Source organism: Sturnira hondurensis, unplaced genomic scaffold (genome assembly GCF_014824575.4).
Source record: "Sturnira hondurensis isolate 20B ecotype Veracruz unplaced genomic scaffold, ASM1482457v3 Scaffold0007797, whole genome shotgun sequence".
Taxonomy (NCBI): domain Eukaryota; kingdom Metazoa; phylum Chordata; class Mammalia; order Chiroptera; family Phyllostomidae; genus Sturnira; species Sturnira hondurensis.
Window position 1 is genome coordinate 1,265,823 of NW_028080428.1, and position 22,875 is coordinate 1,288,697.

Sequence of the window (22,875 nt, forward strand, 5' to 3'; positions counted from 1 at the left end):
TGTGCTTCAGTGTTTCCGGGAGGCCGCGCTGTTCCGCTGACCCACTGTTCATCCAGGTGCTGCTTCGGCACGAGTGTGTTAGGCTGCAAGTAGAAAGCCCGACCCGTATGCCTCATACAGATGGGACTTTCTTTTTCACGTGTAGCTGTAAGTCCAGAACGGAGGGTTCTGGCGTTGGTTTGGTTACCTAAGGATGCCACCAGGGGCCAGGCGCTTCTTTCTTTGCACCCATCATCTTAACCACGCCTGTGACTTCCTGGTTACAAGACAGCCACCACAGCACCAGGTCTCATCTCTACCTTCAGAAGCATGGGGCTGGGCGGGGGTGCCAGGAGCATGCGCCCTTTTTGTCCGGAAGCACGGTTTCTCCAGGAGCCCCGGCAGGCTGCTGCTGTGTCTCCTTGGCCAGTGCCAAATCGCGTTCTGCTGCCCCTTAACTGCAAAGAGAGTGGTGGAAGTGGGAAAGCGGGCCGTCCCAAGTGGCTTGGAGTAAGGATGACTGCCTTGGGCTGGGTGTAAAAGTGTGGGCTCAGTGCCCTCCTAGACCAGCTTCTGGATTTACTCACTGTGGTGTTCTAGTCCCCCCTACAGAACACTGTAGGGCCAATCTCGCAGGGGAAAAGCAGACGGTGGCTCAACCCGCAGCCTCCAAGCCTCCGGGGTGTGGCTAAGCATTCCTGGGTGGAGCTTGTTATTCAGGCCTTAGGGAATTGGACCTTTCTTACGCCACGCCCCAAGTGACGTCACAGAGGAGGTTGGAGGGCGCCACCTGGCGTGTAGAGCCCAGTGGGTCGGTAGAATGGAGGTGGGTGTGGGGGGATGGTCCTTACTCATCGATGGAGACCTGCTGCATTAGTTTCCTACTATGGCCGCAGCACTTTACCCCAAAGTTAGTAGCTAGGAAGCAACCCAAATTTATTACAGTTCTCAAAGTCAAGAGTCTCATTGGGCTACAACCGAGGGGCCACTAGGGCTGGTTCCTTCCCGGGGCTCCAGGGTGAGTCCGCCGCTTGCTCCCCCTAGCTTCCGGAGGCGCTTCTCCAGCCTCAAAAACAGCAGCGTGGTGCCTTCTGGTCTCTCTCTGCGTGGTCTTCACATCAACTTCGCTCTCGTAAGGACACTTGAGATTCTATCAAGCCCACCGGGATAATCTCGCCGTTGTAAGATCCTTCATTTAGTCGCATCCACAGAGCCTCTTTTGAATATATGGGCACATTTACAGGTTGGGATGAGGACCCAGTATCACCGCTTGTTGTCCCAGGAGGAAGGCAGCAGCTGATTCTCCTTGTAGGGGAGGGAGGGCCCCAGGGCAGGGCAGCCCTGGGCAGGGCAGGCCACAGCTTGCTGGGCTCATGCTGGGCTGTCAGCTCTGCTGTGAACCCGGGCCTGGAGGGTCCTCCGCCTGCTTCCTGTTTAAAATCCACCCAGGGCTCCAGTTCAAGACCCATCTGCTTTCCTCACCCCTCACGTCCAGTCCTCCCCTTGGTGCCCCCCGTGTCAGGCCTGTCCCTTCCGGGCTGCTCCGCTTGGCTCTGTCCTTCCCAGCCTCCTCTTGGCTGGTCTCCTGTCTCCATCTGGCCCAGCACTGTAGCCAGAATGAGCTTTCCAAGGTGGAAATCTGAGCAAGTTGCTTTATATAAAATCAAGCGCCAGCTCTGGGTTGCCTTTTGGGAGGAAACCCATGCCCCCAGCTCCACAGACAGGCCCTGATGCCGATTCTCACTGCACCCCCCGAAGGGAGAGGGGACTGAGTTTCCTCTGTGTGCCAGGTCACTTCCGCCTCTTCTCCATTGCAGATGCAGTTCCTGCCTGATACCCTCCTCCAACCCTCATCTGCCAACTCCCATTCAACCTCAGGCTCCAGCTCAGCTGTCACCTCCCCTAGGAAGACTTAGGGATCAGCAAGGAGCCTGTGGATGCAAAGAAACTGATTCGGGCAGGTCCACATAAGTGGGGAAGGGGCAGTCCAAAAAGAACTGTTAGCACAAGGGGAGGGATACTGGACACTAAGGGATACTGCCCGAGTCCGCACCGCCCTCTCTGATACGCTGACGCCAGCGTGGGCCTGCCTCCCCTGTGGGCATCCGTGGCTCCTGGTGTGTTCACCAGCCCTGGCACTGACTGCAGTAGGTCCTTCACGACCTGAGCAGAGCAGGAACTATAGGTAAGGTACAGAATGTCACCAGGGTGGCAAGTCCCAGGTGCCTAGCAATGGGCAAAAGTAGAGAAAGCAACTGTTAGGGGCTAGTGCTGCGGATGGAGACGGCAGGGCCCAGGCTTTTGGGGGAAGCGAACAAAGAACCTGAGCAACCACGCGGATGCTGTAAAGCAAAGCAAGAGGGAACTTGGTGAAGGGAAGTACCCTTCCCAAGGCGCGGGAGCAGGCCACCTCTGGCCAGGGAATGGTCCTATTAAATGGTTACAGGCTTTATAGGCTTTTTGGCTGGGTCCAGTGACCTTTATTAATGGTACAAGACAAGGCAGGGTTCCCTAAGCACCTCCCCTCTTCAGGGGGGCTGGGATGGAAACAGGAGGTCAGGGGATTCTGTGTGTTGGGGGGTCAGTTTGGGGCTAGGGCTCCCCAGCAGCTGTCGCTGGGGCTGGTAGTCTGCGGGCTCTCCTGGGAGGCCATGTGGATCACGAGGTCCAGCACCCTGTTGCTGTAGCTGACTTCACTGTCATACCAGGAAATGAGCTTGACAAAGTGGTCGTTGAGGGCAACGCCAGCCCCAGCATCGAAGGTGGAGGAGTGGGTGTCATTGTTAAAGTCAGAGGAGACAACCTGGTCCTCAGTGTAGCCCAGGATGCCCCTGAGGGGGCCCTCTGATGCCTCTCGCACTACCTTCTTGATGTCGTTGTATTTGGCAGCTCTCTCCAGGCGGCAGGTCAAATCCACAGCCGACACGTTGAGGGTGGGGACAAAGAAGGCCATGCCAGTGAGCTTCCCCTTCAGCTCCGGGATGACCTTGCCCACAGCCTTGGCAGCGCCAGTAGAAGCAGGGATGATGCTCTGGGCAGCCACTTGGCTGTCACGCCACCACTTCCCAGAGGGGCTGTCCATGGTCTTCTGGGTGGCAGTGATGGCGAGGAGGATGGTCATGAGTCCCTCTACGATGCCAAAGCTCTCATGGATGACCTTGGCCAGAGGGGCCAAGCAGTTGGCGGTGCAGGAGGCATTGCTGACAATCTTCATGGAGTTGTCATACTGGTCCTGGTTCACACCCACCACAAACATGGGGGCGTCCTCAGAAGGGGCAGAGATGACGACCCTCTTGGCTCCTCCCTTCAGGTGAGCTGCAGCCTTCTCCACGGTGGTGAAGACGCCCGTGGACTCCACAATGTACTCAGCACCGGCGTCAGCCCATTTGATGTTGGCGGGATCCCGCTCCTGGAAGACGGAGATGGGCTTTCCATTGATGACAAGCTTCCTGTTCTCGGCCTTGACTGTGCCCTTGAACTTGCCATGAGTGGAGTCATACTGGAACAAGTAGGCCATGTAGTTGAGGGCAATGAAAGGATCATTGATGGCGACAATGTCCACTTTGCCAGAGTAAAAGGCAGCCCTGATGACCAGGCGCCCAATACGGCCGAATCCATTCACTCCGACCTTCGCCATTGTGCGCCAGGGCAGAGGCTGGCACTGTGCGGGGAGACGCGGCTGCCTGAACAGGAGGCGCCGAGAGCCCTTTATGAAGCATCTACACTTGCGATTTCCCACAATCCTCCTTGATTGCTCACTTGGGAGAGGAAACCACAAAACCAATTATTATCAGGTGTCACAAGGCAGTTCTTGGGAATCAGGACTGACCGGTGACAGCTGCAGTGTCGGGATTTCCTACTCCATCTCCTGCCTCACTCGGACTTCACCCCAGGGTGGTCTTCTCTCCCCAGCATATTGCTAGGCGTGTGGTTTGGACCCCATTAGAGGAGGAATGAGAGGAGAGGAGGAATGAGAGGGGCGAAGGACAGCTCCACACACCCCACACTCAAGCTCCTGCACGGCCACTCCCTTAAGCATTAAGCCCTCAGGGCAATGAGGTTCCGGTGAGTGTAACCTTAGGAACAAAGCCTTGGGTCTGTGGACCGTGGAGATGGAGTTTTGGGCAAACTGGAGATAACATCTAGGCCTCAGTCCTGTTTCAGCTCCAGGCCCAGAAAAGCAGCAAAACCAGATGAAGCAATGCCACAGCTGACCTCAGGACCAGCAATGACCCCTGACCCCTGACCCCTAGCGCCAACCAATCAGCAGAGGCAACCACCCTGAAAGGATGCACTTGGAAAGCTGATGAATATTTTATTGAATTCTCCCCTTAGACCTCCCCTAACCCCCCACCTTTGGAAACCAAATACAAACCTTCAACGTGAAGGACCCAGACTTTGTTCTCTCCCTCGCTCTCACACTCCCGCGGGCACCTTCCCCCACCCCCTCCTTTCCTCAGGCACATTCCCTCTGGAGCACACCTGTGCCTTTTCCCGATTCTTCTCCCAGGTGTGCTATCTTTGCCTTTCTGCCTCCTAAGCTTCAAGGGCTCTTCCTGTGCCCCTTAACGTGTTTCCTCAGTCCGTGCGGCCTCCTGGCTGACATCTACCTCCGAGACTTTCTTTATGAAGTCCTTACGCTAGAGTTCTTGGTGCTGATGTCTTTCTTAGCCAGACTCAAGGACCAAGTTCTAACCTCTAACACTGCACAAGGAACACTTCCTCGGTGGAATGGAGAAGTGTCGTGGACAACTCACAAGGTGGAAAGAAAATTCATGTCAGAACTGACTTCCGGTACTCCGGTTGGGGCTTGGAACCCCTGCCCCCCTCCCCGAGGACCCTCACCCAGCGTGGGTGTGTGCCGGAGAAGGAAGACGCTCCCATCTGAGGAGCAGTGTAACCAGGTGTTTGGAAGTGAGTGGGGATGATGAAGTATGTCCATACACCACGTGTGTGCATTGCCCAGCTCTCTGTGGTAAGCTCAGAAATCCGCTTCGTGTCTCTGGCACTTTAAGAACTCACAAAGTCGGAGAGAATTGGGCATATCTGAGTGTTAACATCAGACTTGTGATTCTAATTTCAGTGTGCTCTTGAGTCATTGATTTTGACCTCTGATTGGAAGTTGGGATTTTGCTAAGTTGGTAAACAGTTTTTGAATATTTAAAAATCACCATAATTATAAGTTTAGTGTCCCTGATTGATAAGAATCACTTCAAAACTGGGGAAGATTTGTTAGATAATTGGGAAACTTAGAAAATGGAATATAATAAACTTTGATTGCAGCTTAAAATGTTTAATGGAGTTTAATTAACTAAGTAGGTAAATGGTACAAACATTAATCAAAGTTTGCCTTAAAAAGGATTGTTGAAATTGGTTGGATCTATTCATAGAATGAGATTTGTACATTGCATCTGAAAGCTCAACGAAGAATTGGGGCTTAAAAAGGAAAGTATTTCTGAAAAGTCTCTTTTCTGCTCAAACGCTGCCCTCTAGAACACCAGCAAAACCCTTGGATTTGAGCCAGAAGGGGGCTCCAGGGAGAATGACTCAGCAGTCACCTGTCCAGCCAATGCCAGGACAAATCCGTCACTAGTCAGGGCAGGATGTGCCCACCAGGGGGCGCCGTGAGCCCTGGACCTAGGCTCCCACCTCCCCCTTTCTGCCTCCAATTTATAGATGCTCCCAGGGACCCAGGCTAGTGCAGACACCTGGCGGTCCCTGGAAGTCCCAGCCCCTGTGCCTCGCAGCCTCTTTGAGAAACGAGCACAAACACACACCCCTGCCTGGTCCTCAGAGCCTCTCGTCGGCAGGCTTGGCTTGGCGTTGCCCTTGGTGGTTGACCTCATAGTGCTGGGGCCCTGGGCAACTGCATCCCGGTCTGGTGCCTCCTGCACGCACCACCCCCAAGCCCTCCTGTACTCTTGGCAAGTATGATCCAGGTTCCCGTGACAACTCAGAGATGCCGGGTGTTAGACTGGGAGAGACAAGCCAAACATTTCCCAACAAACCCCAGAGGCCACGCCCATTCATTCGCCAGGGAGCTAAGCGGGAAGTTCTCAGGGGGTGTCCTCATGGGAGTAAACACGGTGTGTCCGTGTCCGTGAGACTGTGTTGCCTAGAGGTCTCCAAAGCAGGCGCTGCGGCTCTGGGGCGTGCTTCTGGGCGCATCCTTTTAAATGTCCAGTTCTTGAATATCTTTTATATTATCTTTAATGTATTGAAATAGAAATATGAGTATATATTTATAATGAAATGAACATGAAGTGGTGGGTGATGTGTAATGAAGATGACCAAAGAACGTTGTCACAGCGTTAACTTATCCACAAGCATTTATGGGTCGTCTACTGGGTACAAAGAACTGCCCCAGAGGCTGGAAATTTTTAAAAAGAGAGAGCACACAGGGCCGGGTCTTCACAGAGAGGCCAGAGGGATGCTGCAGGTGGCCCGCTGGGGGGCCATCTTCGGCTCACAAAAGGGCTACTTTTCCTGGAATACCAAGAGCATTTACAAATCAACAAGAAAATGACCAACAGCCTCATGGGGCAGGGGTGGGGGCGGGCAGAAGGGAGGCACAGAAAGGAGCCCCGACCGGCGGTGATGTGTGTCAAAGGCGCTCACCCTGGGGGACGGGGTGTTCAGTCAGTTTTCCTGTGGAATCAGCCAGGATCCATGGTCGGTCAGAACGGGCCGCGTTGATGACGATGCGGGAGGCAGCCCTGACCAGTGTGGCTCAGCTGGTTCAGCATCAGCCTGCAAAGCCCCAGATGGCTGCTTCGATTCCTGGGCAGGGCACAGGCCTGGGTTGCAAGCTGGATTCCTGGTTAGGGGCATGCGAGAGGCAACTGATTAATGTTCCTCTCTCCTTCCTTCCCCTTCTCTCTATAAATAAATAAATAAATAGCCCTGGCTGGTGTAGCTCAGTGGATTGAGCGCAGGCCCGTGAACCACACGGTCAAGGTTCGATTCCCAGTCAGGGCACAGGCCTGGGTTGCAGGCCAGTTCCCAGCAGGGGACACATGAGAGGCAACCATACATTGATATTTATCTCCTTCTCTCCTTCCCTTCCTCTCTAAAGATAAATAAATAAAATCTTTAAAATTTTTTTTAAAAATTAAATAAATAAGTAAAATCTTTTTAAAGAAAAGATGAGGAAGGCAGACTGCCCATTACAACAGTGACAGCTTCAGAACAACAGCACAGGCCCTCCCTGCTGGCTACTTACTTTCTGGGAATTTACCTGCAGACGTACCCACCCTCGGGAAATAAATTTCACACACTGATACAGTGGGTGCTACTCAGGGTTGAAGAAGGTTCAGAAAGCTCTGTAGGTACTGATATGGAATGACCTCCAAGAAATATTGGCAGTGGAAATGACCAAGGGAAAGGAAAAAAAGAATAAATATATATATACACACACACACATGTGTGTGTGTGTGAGTGTGTGTGTATGCACAGACTGTGGAAGGCAGGCTGCTGGTGTGTGAGGCAGAACCAGAGCCTTCCTGGGGGTGCTGGGGGTGCTCTCCAGAACAGGACAGACCCCAGGCAGGGACAGAGGCGAGCTGGCCAAGGCTCCAGGTCTTCCTGGAGGTCTCATGCAGAGCGCCCAACAGCTCGAAGGGAGGGCTACTTTTTGCCTCTGGGTTTCCATGTGCTGAGAGTGAGGCTTAAGAGGTTAAACAATTGGCCCCACGTCCCATGGTGACAAAGCAAGATTCCACTCAGCTCTCTCTCTCCAAAGCTGAGCCGCACTCTTACTTGTGGGCGGTAAGTAGGTAAACACACGGCCGGGCTGGCATTTTGCCATGTCCAGTGAACCAGACTTTGGGGGGCGTCCCGCAAAGCACCCAGTTCCTAAGGGGGCCACTGCTGCCTCATGTGCTTTCCTTGTCCCCACAGGTGGATGCTGGCTGCCTGTCTGTCCCTCTGTGTCTCAGGAACAAAGTGCTTGGCTGACGGGGGCTGCGGAGCAACCTGGGCACCACGTTGGACAGGGACAGGGAGGCCAATGGCTGCCAGCACCGGGGAGGAGGAGGGGGGCTCAGTGGGGAGAAGGCCCTAGCTCTCCTGAGCGGCCCTAACCAAAGAGGGAGAAAGCCACGGCCGCCTTCAGAAAGGCTTCCCACCCGAACACGGGAGCTCCCACGCCCTCCCCCCATCCCTCTTGCTGCAGCCCCTTCGCCCCCTTCTGCATTCGCGTCTCCTTTGGTCGTTGTTGTGCTTCCTCCGCTCAGGCACTTGGGAGGTGTTTGCAGAGTGAATGGGTGAGTCTAGGGTTCATCCTGAGTGCTCTGTCTGCTCCCAGGGAAGAGGCCTGCGGGAGTGCCCCAGGGCCACCATCCCGGGCACAGACCTGGGGGCCCATGAGCCCTCTCTGCTCCCTGAGGCTCACCCCACCTGCCTCCCTTCACCCTGCAGGGGGCCTCCTAGTGGAGAAGGCAGGCCGCTTCAGGGGGGCCATGGTTGAAAGTTGATAGAATAGGGATGCTGGAGGCCCCCTACCTAGAAGGGGGCAACTATGTGATTGGTCAGGGGAGCAGATTTGGCTTTGTCTGGTTGGTCCTAAGTTGGGAGAAGAGACAAAAAGTGGGGAAGCCGACAGTCACTGACCCAAGTCCTGGCCCTCTGGGGTGATTGCCGCCAAGGCTGTGATGCGAACACGGGGCTGGTGTGCTGCGCTTCTGCCAGGTTCCATCTCCATCCGTGGTCTGGCCTCGGGGGGTCTGCGATTCAGCCCTTTGCAGCCAGACCCTTAGTGCTCTGGGCCTTTCTGGGACCTGGGTGGTGCTGGGGTGCCCTGAGGCTGTCTGCAGCCAGGCAGGTTCTCTTGCTGGGCAGGCACAACCCCAGGCTCACAAGCACCCACTGTGCTGCCCACTTCTTTCTGTAGAGCTGGGCCTGCAGGCTGTGCGGAGCGACGTGTGGAGTGTGTGTGGGCTGTGCGGAGCTCTGCCCGAGGGCATGTGGAATGGCTCTGTGCCTGCTCATGCAGACCGGCCATGTGTGGCGTGGGCCCTGGACCTGCCCTTGGGCAGAGCCAGGGCTCCAGTCCCTCTGGGCACCGGTGGCTACCTGGGCACCCAGGTGGGCAGGCGGGGTGCCCTGCAGGGCAGGCCGAGTGCATGCAATCCAGCTCCTGCTGTTTCTGAGGCTCGGTCGCCCCTCTCCTTGGAGCTGGTCGACGGTCAGCCACCAGTTCACGTCCACTGGTCCTGCTTGGCGGGGAAGGACAATGCTTGTGATGCCTCCGGTTAGAGCCAGGGTGACGGGTGCTGGGAGCAGCGAGACACCTCCAGGGAGTGCAAGGGAGTCTGGGCACCCCCCGGGCCTGCCCCACACTGGCCTCGGCCCCAAGGAGACGGGAGGAGGAGGGCCAGGCAGAGCTGGGCCTTCCTGTGACTTCACATCCTGGGGGGCCCAGTGGGTCGGGGGGGCAGGCAGCTGTGTTTTACTAGATCCTGTACGCAGACCCAGAGCGCACGTGCTCCCACCGCCCAGAGGCAGCAGGAGGCTGGACGTGCACCAGCCAGAGGGCCCTGAGCTGGACAAACCCAGCAGCCCCTGACCTGCACCTTCTCTGTCCTGCTCTCGGGGGAGGCCCTGAGCACACCTAGAGGCGGCACCTAGAAGCCTTGCCTGGGGCCTGGCCTGTGGCGAGCATTTACTGAGCGCTCCACGAATGCTCGCCCACTCCGCCGCCGGTCTGAGCTCCCCAAGATGGCGACTCACATCTCTCTAGGTGGTGTCCGAGGGGGCGTTAGCTGTGTGATAGGTGCCTTCCCACGGTGAGACGTGTATTCCCTAGTGGGTTCTCTTCTGCCCCCTGATTGGCTGCCCGGAGAGTCCGCTCAACCCTTGCTAATACCTGACTCTTCACTTTTTCCAATACCGTTGGCACGTAATGTGTTAGTTTCAGGTGTGCAGCACAGTGACCGGATGTTTGTGTGCCTTATAAAGTGACCGCTCATCCGTCTCCTGCCCACACGGCCTCACCCACAGTCATCACAGTGTTGTTGGCTGTGCTCCCCGGCTGTACTCCACAGCCCGTGACTGTGTCGACTGGCAATTTCTGCATCTTTGTCCCTTCCCCTTTCTCACGCATCTCCCCGGCCCCCTCCCCTCTGGCCATCCGTTTGTTCTCTGTATTTAGGAGTTTGCTTCTGTTTTGTTTGCTCATTTATTTTGGGTTGCTGTAGATCCCACACGTAAGTGAGATCATGTGGCATTTGTCTTTCTCTGTCTGACTTACCTCACTGGGCTTGATACCCTCTCGGTCCCTGGCAAGATTTCACTCTTCTTCCTGGCCGAGCAATATTCTGCTGTGTAACGTCCCACGTCTTCCCGGCGCGGTTCCCCGCAGCCCAGCCTCGGCTCGCCGCTGGCAGCAGGCCAAGGTGTCAGCTAGAACACCACGATCTTGTTTTGTTTCCATAGGATGACTGTTTCCAGTTTCCTTCTGTTTGTGACAAGAAACATGGGCTTTCCAGTTATGACAGGCGACAGACATTTCGCGAGGATGGGAGGTCAGCCGGCTGAGAGAAGGGCATGGTCTCAAGGACAGCGCAGCAAACCGCAGACGAGACAGAGGTCAGGAAGGCGTGGAAGGGACGAGTCGAGAGTCTGGGTGACGCGGCTCTGAGGCAAGATGACTTCTGGAACTCACCGTCTGGTGCTCAGTGTTCTTCGTGCGTGGCCTTTCCTGCTGCTTTGAACTGGGGCCTCGAGGGCTTGGGAACCCTGGGACGAGTATTTCTTGACTGAATGTGTGCATGGCTCTTTCTGCCTGGCCTTGCGGATGTTCTAGGTGCCTCGTTGATGTCTCACTTTATCCTCACGGACGCTGTGATCCGTACTGCCATCCCGTCGTACAGGTGAGAAACCGAGGCACCGTGCGGTTGGCTAACTGCGGGGAGGTCAGAGCCAGGATTTGGACCCAGCTCCAGAGTGGGCGCTGTGGGCCCCCCGAGGCCCCGGCTCCCCCGCCCTCGTGCTCAGCGGCTCACTGGTGACACTTGCATTTCAATCCCGTCTCGTCTGTTCAAAGTGCACGTTGGGGCAGAAGATGCTCTGCCAAAATGCAGGCCTGGCTGCCTGGGAGCTCTCGGGCTGCATCGTCCTTCACTGCAGAAGTGCATGGGGTCTGTGGCACCAAGGGCGCCTGGCATTTTGGGGAAGGGGGAGAGGCAATGTCCCTGGGGTGGAAATCCTACAATAACCAGGGCAGCTTTCCCCAGGCCCTGGTGACACTGCGATCCTCGTCACATCACCCAGACACCTTAGCTGGTGTCCCCTTCTGGGGCAAAGTTAGGGCAGTGCCGGTCGCTAAAGCGTGAAAACGGTGGGGTGGGTGGGGTGAGCAGACCAGGTGTCTGCCTGCCTGGGGGGCAGCCTGGCCTGGGCCCTCAACACCTCGGTGGGGGGGCACTTTACCTTCCTCCTTCTCACCGCCGACCCCGTCCTTCCCGGCTTGGCCAGCCCGGGGCCTTTCCTCCTGCCCCCTGGCACTAAGGACCTGCTTAGGACTCCACTCAGGATGTGGAGGGCGGTGCATGGGACCCTAGGAGGGAAATAGGGGCAAAATCATGGGGAGGGGAGCTGCCTGGTGGCCAGAGAGAAAGCCCAGAGGGGCTGGGCTCCCCTGGGAAGGGTGTGAGGTCCTCAGCCTCCTGACAGGCCCCGGGGTGGGGTCTGCCTAGCACTGGGGACAGCAGGAGGCCCCAGCCCCTGGGAGCCCTGGACGGGGTCCATCCCAGACAAGGGCCACCACTGTGGGGGAGCTGACAGTGTGGCCTCAGGTTATCCCATGCCTGACAGGACCCACCTGTCTCTGTACAAGCCCAGGGACAGCCTCAAGGCCGAGGCCGGGGCTGCAGGGCCCCTGGCCACAAGCCAGCCCCTCAGGGCACACTCTACGCATTGCTGCAGAAGCAGGAGCAGATGCTTAGAGAGAAGGGACTCGTGGAGTCAACCCATTCCTGTCCTCCTTCTGGGGGCCTCACGGACATTCAGGTTCAAGCCTCCCAAACTTCGGAGGCCCTGCCCAGAGGTGGCTCATCACCCCGCCACCGCCCACCCCACCCCCACCCCACCCCGCTGGAGAAGAGGACCCGGATGGAAGCCCCTCTGGCAGCCCAGGCGCTGGCTGCCCCGACTCTCCTCGTGTTTCCGCTGAGACCCAGAGAGCAGCCCACCTCACTGGCCACCTGCCTGCCACCTTCCAGGAAAAGGTAACAGCCCCATAGCCCACTCCCTTCACCTGCGCACCCTCCCTGCCCACCAACGGGCCGCCTGTGGCCTCGGGCTGAGGAAGCGCGATGCACCGGAAACACATCAGGTTGTGGACGAGCAAACCGACCTAATAAAATGTGAAAAGTCTGGAGGGCCAGGGCAGCTTTCCCCAGGCCCTGGTGACACTGCGATCCTCGTCACATCACCCAGACAGGGGGTGACAGGCCCAGGGCCCTGGCGAAGGCCCGATGTCCTTACATGAACCGACTGGACGGCAGAGGCCCTGGCCCCGCAGAGGAGGTGTCGGAGGCTGGCCAAGCGCCCCCAGGTCTGAACAGGTCACAGCCAGGCCAGGCCAGGCCCGGCCGACTCCCACTCTCCTTCAGGACCCCTGGGTCCCGCCGGGAAGGCCACCCCTCCTTTGTGCCCCCAGGCACTCCGGCGCCCCACAATCTTTAGCACGTGTTGCTGCCGGTCGGTCTGTGTCAGCCACCTCTCCAACGCTCACTGTGACCACACACAAGTCCCTGTTCTGAGGGCTTTGCCCAGCGTCCAGACCACCTACGACACAGGAACTGCTGCTATGAGCCCTGTTTTTCAGAGAAGGAAACTGAGGCATGGAGAGGCCAAGTCCCCTGTCCCAAGTCACCGAGCAGGCTGGCTCCAGGCCCCGTGTTTAGCTGCTGTGCAGGGACGCGTGACTTCTTGTTTGTCCCCCAGACTAAGTCTGTGACGTCAGGGCCTATGTCTGTGTCATCCGCCTTTATGTCCGTAGTACTTTATGGCCCAGAGCCCAGGTCCTCAGTGAGGGTTTGCAGGTGAAATGATGAATGGGTGGGTGAATGAAGACCAAGGTCACCTACGTATTGCAAGAGTCACGGCAGGAACTCAGTGTGTAAACCCATCTCTATTGTTAGAGTGTAGACATTTCACTGAGTGTGTGTCATTTTTTAAAACTGTTCCTGCTCAGCAGTTGTTCCTGGGACCTCAGTCTAAACAGTTCAGCTTGGAGATATATATTTTTCTCTATTTTTGTCCTATTATTTCAACTGTTAAGATCAGTGGTTTCTCCAACATGTTTTAGATAGATGTTGAAATCCCTGTCTATCTTCCATGTCTTGTAACTTTTTGTGCTTATGTCTTATCTCTTGGTCTTTTACTCTGTGTTTGGGAAACTCACGAATGGCGAACTTTCCGGGTAACTGTATCCACTTCATTGTTCAACCTGTTTGTTGGAGGTTTCAGAATTTGTCAGTCAGATTTGCAATTTCAAAAATGCTAAGAATGTTTCCTTTTCACAGCAGCCTGTTTTTTTAAAGATTATTTATTAATTTTTTCAGATGGAGGAGAAGGAAGGGAGCATAGGAAAGAAACATCAATGTGTGGTTGCCTCTTATCCGCCCCCTACTGGGGACCTGGCCCACAACCCAGGCATGTGCCCTGATGGGGAATCAAACTGGGACCCTTTGGTTCATAGACCAGCACTCAGACCACTGAGCCACACCAGCCAGGGCTACAGTAGCCTGTTTTTAAGAAACAGATATCCTGTGACCTTTCTCTGAAGATGTAAACTGTGGTTTGACTTTTTCTTCTGCTCGCTGCACCCCTTCGCCCCCTCCTGAGCTGGGTCTCCTGCTCACGGATTTGCCGCTGCCCCGGAATTCCTCTGGGTGCTGCTATTTCCCGGTTGTCTCTGCATATCTGCAGATGATGGAGGCCTGGAAAAAACCGCTGGTTGCTGGGACGTCCTTTCTAGGCCAAGTGGGAGTCCCGGTCACCTAACCGGGACTGTAGCCTCTGACTGCAAGAGCCCTGGCCACGGGACTGTGAGGGGGGCGCATGGCCCAGTGGAGTGAGTGGATCCAGTTTTCTCAACAGAGGGCTCGCCTCCAACGTGGGACCCTTTCGTTGCTGGGTGCTGCTGCCTTCTGTGGCCCTAGCACCCAGTTTCAGAACACCCGTTAACCTTTGGTCCCTGGGCAAACACGGGAGTCGGTGGCTAAGGGGTGTTGGGGGTGCCTGGCACGGCTCTTCTGCTGATACCCCTTCTAGTGACTGGCTGATGCCCTTAGCCTGCGCCTCCCACGCCCCGCAGCCTCCCCCCTGGTGCTGTTCCACGTCTACAAAAGCTCTGGTTTGGGAGCGCCTTCCTGTCCTCCTGCACGGGCTGCAGGCCCCTCGGTCCGCGGGCTCCCTTTGTCCATCTGTCCCATGATCTTCGTGTGTCTTCCTCTGCCTTTCCTCAGCTGCCGCAGTCCGCTTGGATCTGGGGAGGGCGGAGAGGTAGGTGTGTGCTCTGTCCACCCCACGCCGCTCACCTTCAGGCCCCAGAAACCAGATCACAAGCCTCAGGAGACCCTGTGAAGTGGGGCCTCGGGCCTCCTGTCCCCCCCGGGCGATGTCACCCTGCAGGGTCCTCAGAGGCAGGCTCCTAGTTGGGAAGACGTGGCTGCATGAGTTCCGTCTCGGGCCAGGTTGAGGCCCATGAGGGGGGTGTTCGGAACCCACCTTCTGCCGGCGGCAGAGGGGTGTGCGGAGGGAATGGAAGGGGAACAGCGGGGAACACTGTCCCTGGGCATCTGTCTTTGTGGCTCTCTGCACGAAGAGCACATTCTAGCTCGGCTGGCAGGGCAGCGTCTCGCCGCCCTCACATGCCACCCAGCCTCCCCGAGCGGCTGCCTGATGAGGTGGAGAGCTGAAAGGGACGCGGCCCGGCGCTGGGCGAGCGAGTGTGCTGTCTGGCACACTGGTCCCTCTTCACTCACTCAGCAAACGCTGAGCGGGCAGGGCTTAGGGGCACCGGAGTTTACGGATGAGGCGAGCTTCCCCTTTATAGGGAGCTTCAGTTCTGATCAGGAGGCCGTGTTGTAAATAAAGACAACGTCCCTTGAGGAAACCCGCAGCGCTGAGGAGGTCTGGGCAGGGCCCGGGACACTGCGTTGCAGCGAGCTCCCGCGTGGGGGCGATGCTGCTGGCCCGTGGGCCACACTTGGAGGAGCACGGGAAGAGGAGACCTTGGCTTCCCACTTCCCCCTTGCTGCCGTGCTGTGGGGACTCGTGGGAGCCCCACCAGGAGCAGAGCTGCCCCCCGCGGCCTCCAAGGCAGGTGCTGTGCCCAACCCCAGGCCCGCACAGGCCTGAGTCTCGGTGGCGGGTCAGCCAGGCGACAGGTCCCAGCTGTGTGGCATCTCCCTGTCCAGGGTTCGTGCCAGCCCAGGGGGAAGGCACTGGAGTGGGTGCGCCTGGGCAGGGCAGCGCTCATCAGCCTGGGGTTGGGGCAGGCTCACCTCTCTCAGAACTTCAGGGACTGGCTCTCTTCTGAGGTGGGGGCTTGGGTCAGTCCAGGGCCTGTGGCCACTCACGGGCCCCTCAGGTTTCCGGGTTCGTCGTAGGGTCCCCGTGAGCACTAAGTCAGCCCTGCTCGTGGAGTGAGAACACTCAGCATGTGCTCAGGGACCCGCTTTTCTCCGGGTCGAATGACTCAGCAGCATCCACAGCCCATGCTCGGCTCTCACAGGTTCACTAGGGGTTAAGGTACAGGCTCTAGGCAGCTGTAGAGTCCCCGCGCAATGGGCTTGGGGCCAGGACAAGTGTGGCCGCCTGGGGCCACACCGGAAAAACCTCCCCGTCCAACCGTGGAGCCCTGGGGACGCTTAGGGCAGAAGCTGCGCCTGTGGGGAGGGCTGCTGACCGATGGCCAACTGGCTTAATGGCTAATCCGGCAGGGGCCCCAGAAGGCTCGCCCCGAGGGGGCCCGAGGTCAGCATGATCCTCGGTTTCCGAAAACAGACGCTTCCAAATTCTGACATGCTCTGCGTGCCATCGAGGTCTCTGAGACGGCTGTGCATTCCAATGCTGACAATGGAGGCATTTTGCTAGGTCGTTCTGCGGGTGGTTTCCTGGCTGGGCTTCCTCTGCCCAGCCCTTTCTCATCCAGGTCTACCCCCACACTGTGGACTGTGGAAACGCCTGTGTGGCTCCCTTGTTCGAACAGGCTCCTCAGCCTGCGGGTGGGGCCAGGCTGTGGGCACTGCTCCATCCCCACGTGCTCCTCTGGGGCTCAGACCCTCTGCCCCCACCTCTCCTCCCACAGCCTCAGGACCTTTGCACGTGCTGTCCTCCTTCCTCGAACCCTCGTGTCACCTCCTGCATCCCACCCTCAGCCCTGCGCCCTCCTCAGTTCTTCCCAAGCTCCTGTACAGCAGCTACGTCTGCTGTGTCCTGCTCTCCCATCCGAGTCCTGGAGATGGAGGGAAATTGCTAAAAAATTGTTTCGAGAACTGAATGGGACAGATGAAGGTGAGTGTTAGTCCCCCAGGGCTGCTGTCGGCAAGCAGCACAAACTGGGCAGTGAATGACACTCATTCTCCCACAGCTCTGAGGGCTGGAAGCCCACGATCACGGCCTCTGCAAGATGTCTGCAGGTCCGTGTTCCCCCGCAGGCTCTGGAGGGCCACTTCTCCACGCGCGTTCCAGTTTGGGGGGCTGCAGGTGTCCTTGGCTGGTGGCTGCGTGGCTCAGTCCCTGCCTTCATCCTCACGTGACCTTCTGCTCTTCTCCTCCTGTCTCTGCTCATCTGTCTCTTCACAAGGACACTTGTCACTGCGTTTGGGGCCCTGGATGGTCCGGGATGATCTCCTGTCTAGACCCTTAACCTCACCACGTCTGCAAAGACCCTTTTCCCAAATAAGCCCACACTCACAGGTTCCAGGGATTAGGACATGGACATGTAGGTTTGGGGACCACCATTTTCCCCATTACAATGTCAGTTAAGTGGGAATTTCAAACTCTGGAGCAAATGCAAGAATGAGCCCACTGCCAGCTGGGACTGGACCAACAGTCAGGCAGAAACAAGCCGGGGTGACCCCGTGACACCCTCACATGGCTGCAGGCAGTGTGGAGAGAACAGACAGAGGACAGCTGGCTCCTGTGCCACCCACCCCCCGGAGGCCAGCACTTCGCATCTCTGAGCTTCTCCTGTCACAGATGCCCTGCGAGAGGGTGGCGTGGGGCTCTAGGTCAGGCCGCCCGGGTTTTGCTGCTGCTCCGGTGGCCTTAACTGTCTCCTCATGGGTCACCCACCTGGGAGGTTGTCTGGATCACAACTGAGGCCATGCCGGGAACCAGCCCAGTGCCTGCCCACCGTCCCAGGGGCTGTGAGCCACTCGCTGTCACTCCTCATAAAGGGGTTGGGACTTCCTGCCTTAGGCTGGGTTCCTGCAAAGATCCGAGTGTGAACCATTCGAAGCAGGGCCGGGAAGGGAGACAGCAGGGGGCACTGTCCAGTGGTTCCACTGTGACTCAGGGCCAGGAGCTGGCGTGCCTCGGGGCGGGGGGGGGGGGGATGTTCCCTCCGGCACTCCTGACCTGCCCCACGCGGGAAGGTCAGCCAATACTGATGAAAGACTTGAAATAAAACATTAAAATCATAATCTGGCAATGAATTAAAAAAATTATACAACTTGTCTAAGAACACTTACCCCTGGCCCTGGCTGGTGTGACTCAGTGGATTGAGCATTGCTGGCTTGCGAACCAAAGGATCACTGGTTCGATTCCCACTCAGGGCACATGCCTGGGTTGTGGGCCAGGTCCCCAGTAGGGGGCGCATGAGAGGCAACCACACATTGATGTTTCTCTCCCTCTCTCTTCCCCTCTCTCTAAAAATAAGTAAATAAAATCTTAAAAAGAAAAAAAAAAGAACACTTTTTTGAAAGAAATGAAAGAATGGTTCAGCATAATTTGGAAAACTCATTAATGTAATTCAGGAAATTCATTAATGGGACTCATCAGATCCACAATTTAACAAGAGAAGTCAAGCCATCACCTCCATAGGCACCGAAAGGCACGTGACAGCCTCACCGCCCGTCCTTCCTTAACAACGACCAACCCAAAACTCTATCACCACAGAGGAAAAAGGCCTTTCCGATGATGCAAAATCTGAAAGTCAAAAAAGACAAGATTGAAAATTTAATTACCAGCCCTGGCTGCTGTAGCTCAGTGGATTGAGCACCAGCCTGTGAAGCAAAGGGTCACCGGTTCGATTCCCAGTCAGGGCACACGCCTGGGTTGCAGGCCAGTTCCCAGCAAGGGACACGAGTGGCAACCACACATTGATGTTTCTCTCCCACTCTTTCTCCTTCCCGTCCCCTCTCTAAAAAATAAATATAAATAAAATATTTAAAATATAAAAAAATTTTAATTACCCAAAATATTCCACAGACAAAAAAAATCAATAACAATAATGTGCTAACAAAGTCAAAAGACAAAATAAAAAGAATATATTTGCAACTTTTACCACAGAAGAGCCAACCTAACATATAAGGGGCTTATAGAAATTGGGGAGGAAGCCATGAACCGCAATAAAAAAATAGACAACGCATTCAAAGAAACAACTTGTAGAAAAAAAATACACCTTAACTATATTAAAAGATGCTGCCCTGGCTGGTGTGGCTCAGTGGATTGAGTGCTGGCCTGCAAACCAGAGGGTCGCTGGTTTGATTCCCAGTCAGGGCACCTGCCTGGGTTTACAGGCCAGGTCCCCAGTTGGGGACGCCTGGGAGGCAACCACACATCGATGTTTCTCTCCCTCTTACTCCCTCCCTTCCCTTATGTCCAGAAATAAATAAATAAATAATTTTTTAAAGAAGATGCTCAATCCCGTAACAAAAAAAATGATAAAACTACATTGAAAGGCCGTTTGTCACCCATGATATTGGCAGGAGGTCACAGGTGTGGCGGCAGTGCACTGGGTGAGGGAGCCGACTCAGGGGTGCGCTCCCGGGGAGGACCAGGGGGCTGCCTGCCTCTGCCAGCCACGATGCCCCCGAGCCTGCACGAGGCGGCCTGGCCGCTGGGGCTGCGCCCTGCAGATGCCGTGGCGCGCCTCCGGGACAGGGCACGCGTTTCAACTCCTCTGCAATATGGAGGTGTTGGATGCCACCCAAGTGTCCTTGTACAGGAGGCCAGTTAAAGAAGTTACGGACATCCAGACCGCGGAACACTGCGCAACTGTGATAGACGGAGGAGAGCCTCTTGGACGCCCAAGCTGTAAGGTGCGAGACAGACGCAAAATGCCAAACTACCTTCTGTGTGAGAGAAAGTAAAACTGAGAATGCACATTTACCCTCCCTTGGGGGCGGGGTGAGGGGCGGAACACCCGCAAGGATGCCTAAGAAATTGGAAATGGGTACCGGAGGGGGCGTGGCAAGCGCGACCCATGGGGCGTGGGGAGGGGCTAAGAGAGAGCCTTTTCCTCGAGCCCCTAATGGCACATTTTCTGGTTTCGAGCCGTGTGGATTTACTGCCTATTCAACAATTTTAAAACTTGAAGCCTATGTTTGAATAAGTGCTAAGCTTTTCTGGAAGGACATCCGTTGCTGGGGGCCGCTGTCCCTGGGCAGCTGAGGATGCTGGGGGAAGGGAAGTGCGCCCGTCATTCTCCGCGTTCTGGACCCTTGGGCTGTTGGCCGTGTGCACGCACAGCTTCTCGGTAAAAAGGAATGGCGTTCGCTCATGGCACCGTGTTTCTGAGTGCGTGGGAGCCAGCAGTGCGTGGGGCTCCTCTTGGGCGTGGGATCGTTGGGGTCGGGGCACCAGAGAAGGGACTTCTTTGTTCCTGACATGAGTCTGTGACTTTTACAGCGTGCGTGCCGTAAGAAAGACCAGGGGACTGAGCTTAGGGCTTCCCCCCACCCTCCCCACCCCGCAAAAGGCACGTGGGAGCACTTAGGAGGGTGTGCAAAGAGGAGGTTTTGTGTAAGACCTGGGAGAACTAAACCCCCGCCGGGCAGCGACCCGAGGAGCATTCCAGAGGGAAGCAGGCAGTGCCTTAAATTGGGTGTCACTGGGGCGCGTCCCCGTAGTTGGGCCCTCAGGGAGGACGGAGGAGCTGAGAAGGCACATCCGCCCTCCTTCCTGCTGTGACGCTCAGCGCCACTGGCCCAGCCCCGGGAGGCCTGCCTGTTCTCCAGACAGAAAGATAGTCAGACATTTTGTGGCTACCCGTTTCCTTATTTATTTTTTCTTTTTTGTTTTATTTCCTATTTTTTTCTTTATAGCTACTGTTTCTTTGGCTTTCTGATGGATCGTTGTCTCTCTTCGCACGGGTTAGTGTGGGAAGCCTTGAACCTCAAGTCAGGACCTGAGACCCCGAAAAGCCCTGGCCCTGGCCCTGGCCCTGGCCCTGGCCCCGCCCTGGGCTGTGAGCCTAGGAAGGACCCTCCCCTTCTCCTGACCCCCGGTTCTCCCCAGGGTGCAGGCAGGGGCCAAACCCAGGGGTCCCGATGAATCGGAGAGGCCTTGACTTCAACTGGAAAAGAAGCACAGGATGAAAAGTGGGCGAGGTGCCATGGCTGGCGGGGCGGTGATGATGATGGGTGATGTTCGTTCGCTCATTAGGTCTTACTACCTCAGGGGGAAGGCCGCCAGGGGGAGCTGAGGAGCTGCAGGTCAGAGAAGGAAGGTGAGCTGCCTAAGGGCATTCCGCAGCTGAGCTCTCCTTGGCTTTAATCCACCAGGAAAATCCACCCCAATGGCAATTCTGGTCCAGTGAGAACCAGGGGTTTAATTCCCACCAATTAATTTAATGAGACACATGGAAGGTTTGGGGGCCATACCTGAGGCTGCCTGCCTCCCTCCCTCCCCTGTGCCTCTGCTCCCCATCTGGGCCTGGGAACCCGGGAAGGGGGCGGGGCGGGGGCGGGGGGATGAGCGGATGCTGTAAATGCTGCAGTCCTAGCTGTGACCACCAGGGGGAGGAGCTGCTGTAGGAAGCCCTGCCCCCAGAGGCGCCAGAAAAAAATAAAATACAAGTCAAAAATTCCTCGGCGTGGAAGCGCGAGGCAGTTGGAAGTTCCAGGAGCCTTCTGTCACATCTGGGAGGTTTGACCTTCTGCTGTAAGAAAAGCCTAGGGGCGTCCACGACAGGCAAAGGGCAGGGGATAAGAGAATATTTTTTAAAGCCCATGGTAGAAGAAAGAGGAAAGAATTCTTTCAGGTGCCCTGATTTAGCAGCCTCCTCTAGCCCAGAAATTCTCTGCAGAGGAGGCTGGGTCCCACTGCAGCAGAATCGCCTGGGGACCTGTGGTGAAATGCATGTTCCTGGGCCCAGGGAACTGGCATTTTAGCAGACCCTCCGGTGGCTTCTGATCCAGGCTCGAGTTTGGAACACTGACATGGCCGGAGAGGGGAAGTCTGTCTTCGAGGCAACAGTCCTTCGTCCAGACCTGCCCTGTGGGATGGTGTTTGTACACAGGCACAGAGCACAGTGTTTTCTGTGTGAAGGTCAGCCTTGGGCTGCTCCGGGTTGGGGTTGTGCCCGACTGGCCTCCTGCACTTTAGTGAGAGGTGGTTTTCTCTCTGCCTCTCTCTGTTTGCTATTTCAAAATGCATAACCAGCCCTGAACAGGTGGCTCAGTTGGTTGGAACATCGTTTGTACACCACATGTTGCAGGTTCAATCCCCTGGTCAGGACACATACCTAGGCTGCAGTTCGAGCCCCAATCCGGAGACATACAGGAGGCAACCAATCGATGTTTTTCTTTCACAGTGGTATTTCTCTCTCTCCCTTCCTTTCTCTCTAAAATCAATAAACATATCCTTGAGTGAGGATTTAAAAAAGTGTATAATGAGCTCCTTCCCAGAGGGGCAGAGTAAGGAAGTGGCCTTGGCTTTGAAATCCAGGCCCAGAATCCAACTCCTTGACTTCCAGGCTGGATGACATCTTGGCCAAGCTCCCCAAGCCCTGTGAGGGGGTTCTGGGAAGCGCAGGGCCCAGATGCACACCCACACCTTCCCCACGCACTCAGCACTCGGACTTCCCTCTGCAACTGACTCAGCCGATTCCCTCTCACATCCTGGGAGGCGTCTTTGGTCTCCTGGGCCGGCCCTCCTTCTGACCCAAATCCCGAATTCCAACCTTTGGCTGAAACTTGGTCCACGACAGGCCCGAGGCCCCACAGCAGCTGGCCAGGGGCATGAGAAGAGCTCAGGCTTTATTATTTTTTAAAGATGTTTATTTATTTATTTATAGACAGAGAGGAAGGGAGGGAGAAAGAGAAGGAGAGAAACATCAATGTGTGGTTGCCTCTCATGTGGCCCCTGCCCGGGACCTGGCCTGCAACCCAGGCCTGTGCCCCGACTGAACCAAAGGTTCGCAGGCTGGCGCTTAGTCCACTGAGCCACACCAGCCAGAGCAGAGCTCAGGCTTTAGAATCTGATTTGAATCCTGACTCTGCTGTGTGACCTGGGGCAAGCTGCCTGCCCTCTCTGAGCCTGGTTCCTTGTCTGGGGGAATTAGCACCACCTTTCTCCTGGGCTGTAATTAGGAGTGAACCAGAGGGTGTTAGCAGCATGGTCAGCATAGAGCAGAGCAAGCAGCAGTCCAGGTGAGCACGGGGCAGGGCTGACTTGGCCCCTCCTCACACCAACCGCACTGGTGTGAAACACTGGGTCATGAGGGCGTGACTTTGTGACCTTACTTGTCTCTGATGCTGTGCATCTGCCCAACTCCAGGGCCCACAGAGGGGCTTCTAAGGGATGCCAGGAAATTGTAGCCTCGGTCTCTACCCTGGGGGAGCTTACAATCTAATTAAGGCAACCTGGAACCTGGAAATGGAAGCTTCCCAAAATAGTGCGGTCTGTGAGCTGGTCTCCCAGTGCTGCCTGGCG

General features: G+C 56.3%; 1 protein-coding gene across 1 annotated transcript; it reads right to left on the reverse strand.

Annotated features, from left to right (window-relative positions):
* Window positions 1-2,560: 2,560 nt before the first annotated feature.
* Window positions 2,561-3,616, reverse strand: LOC118991724 (glyceraldehyde-3-phosphate dehydrogenase-like). Its single transcript, XM_037053190.1, has one exon. The coding sequence runs from the start codon at window positions 3,614-3,616 to the stop codon at window positions 2,561-2,563; it is 1,056 nt and encodes a 351-aa protein (XP_036909085.1).
* Between the last annotated feature and the right edge of the window lie 19,259 nt (window positions 3,617-22,875).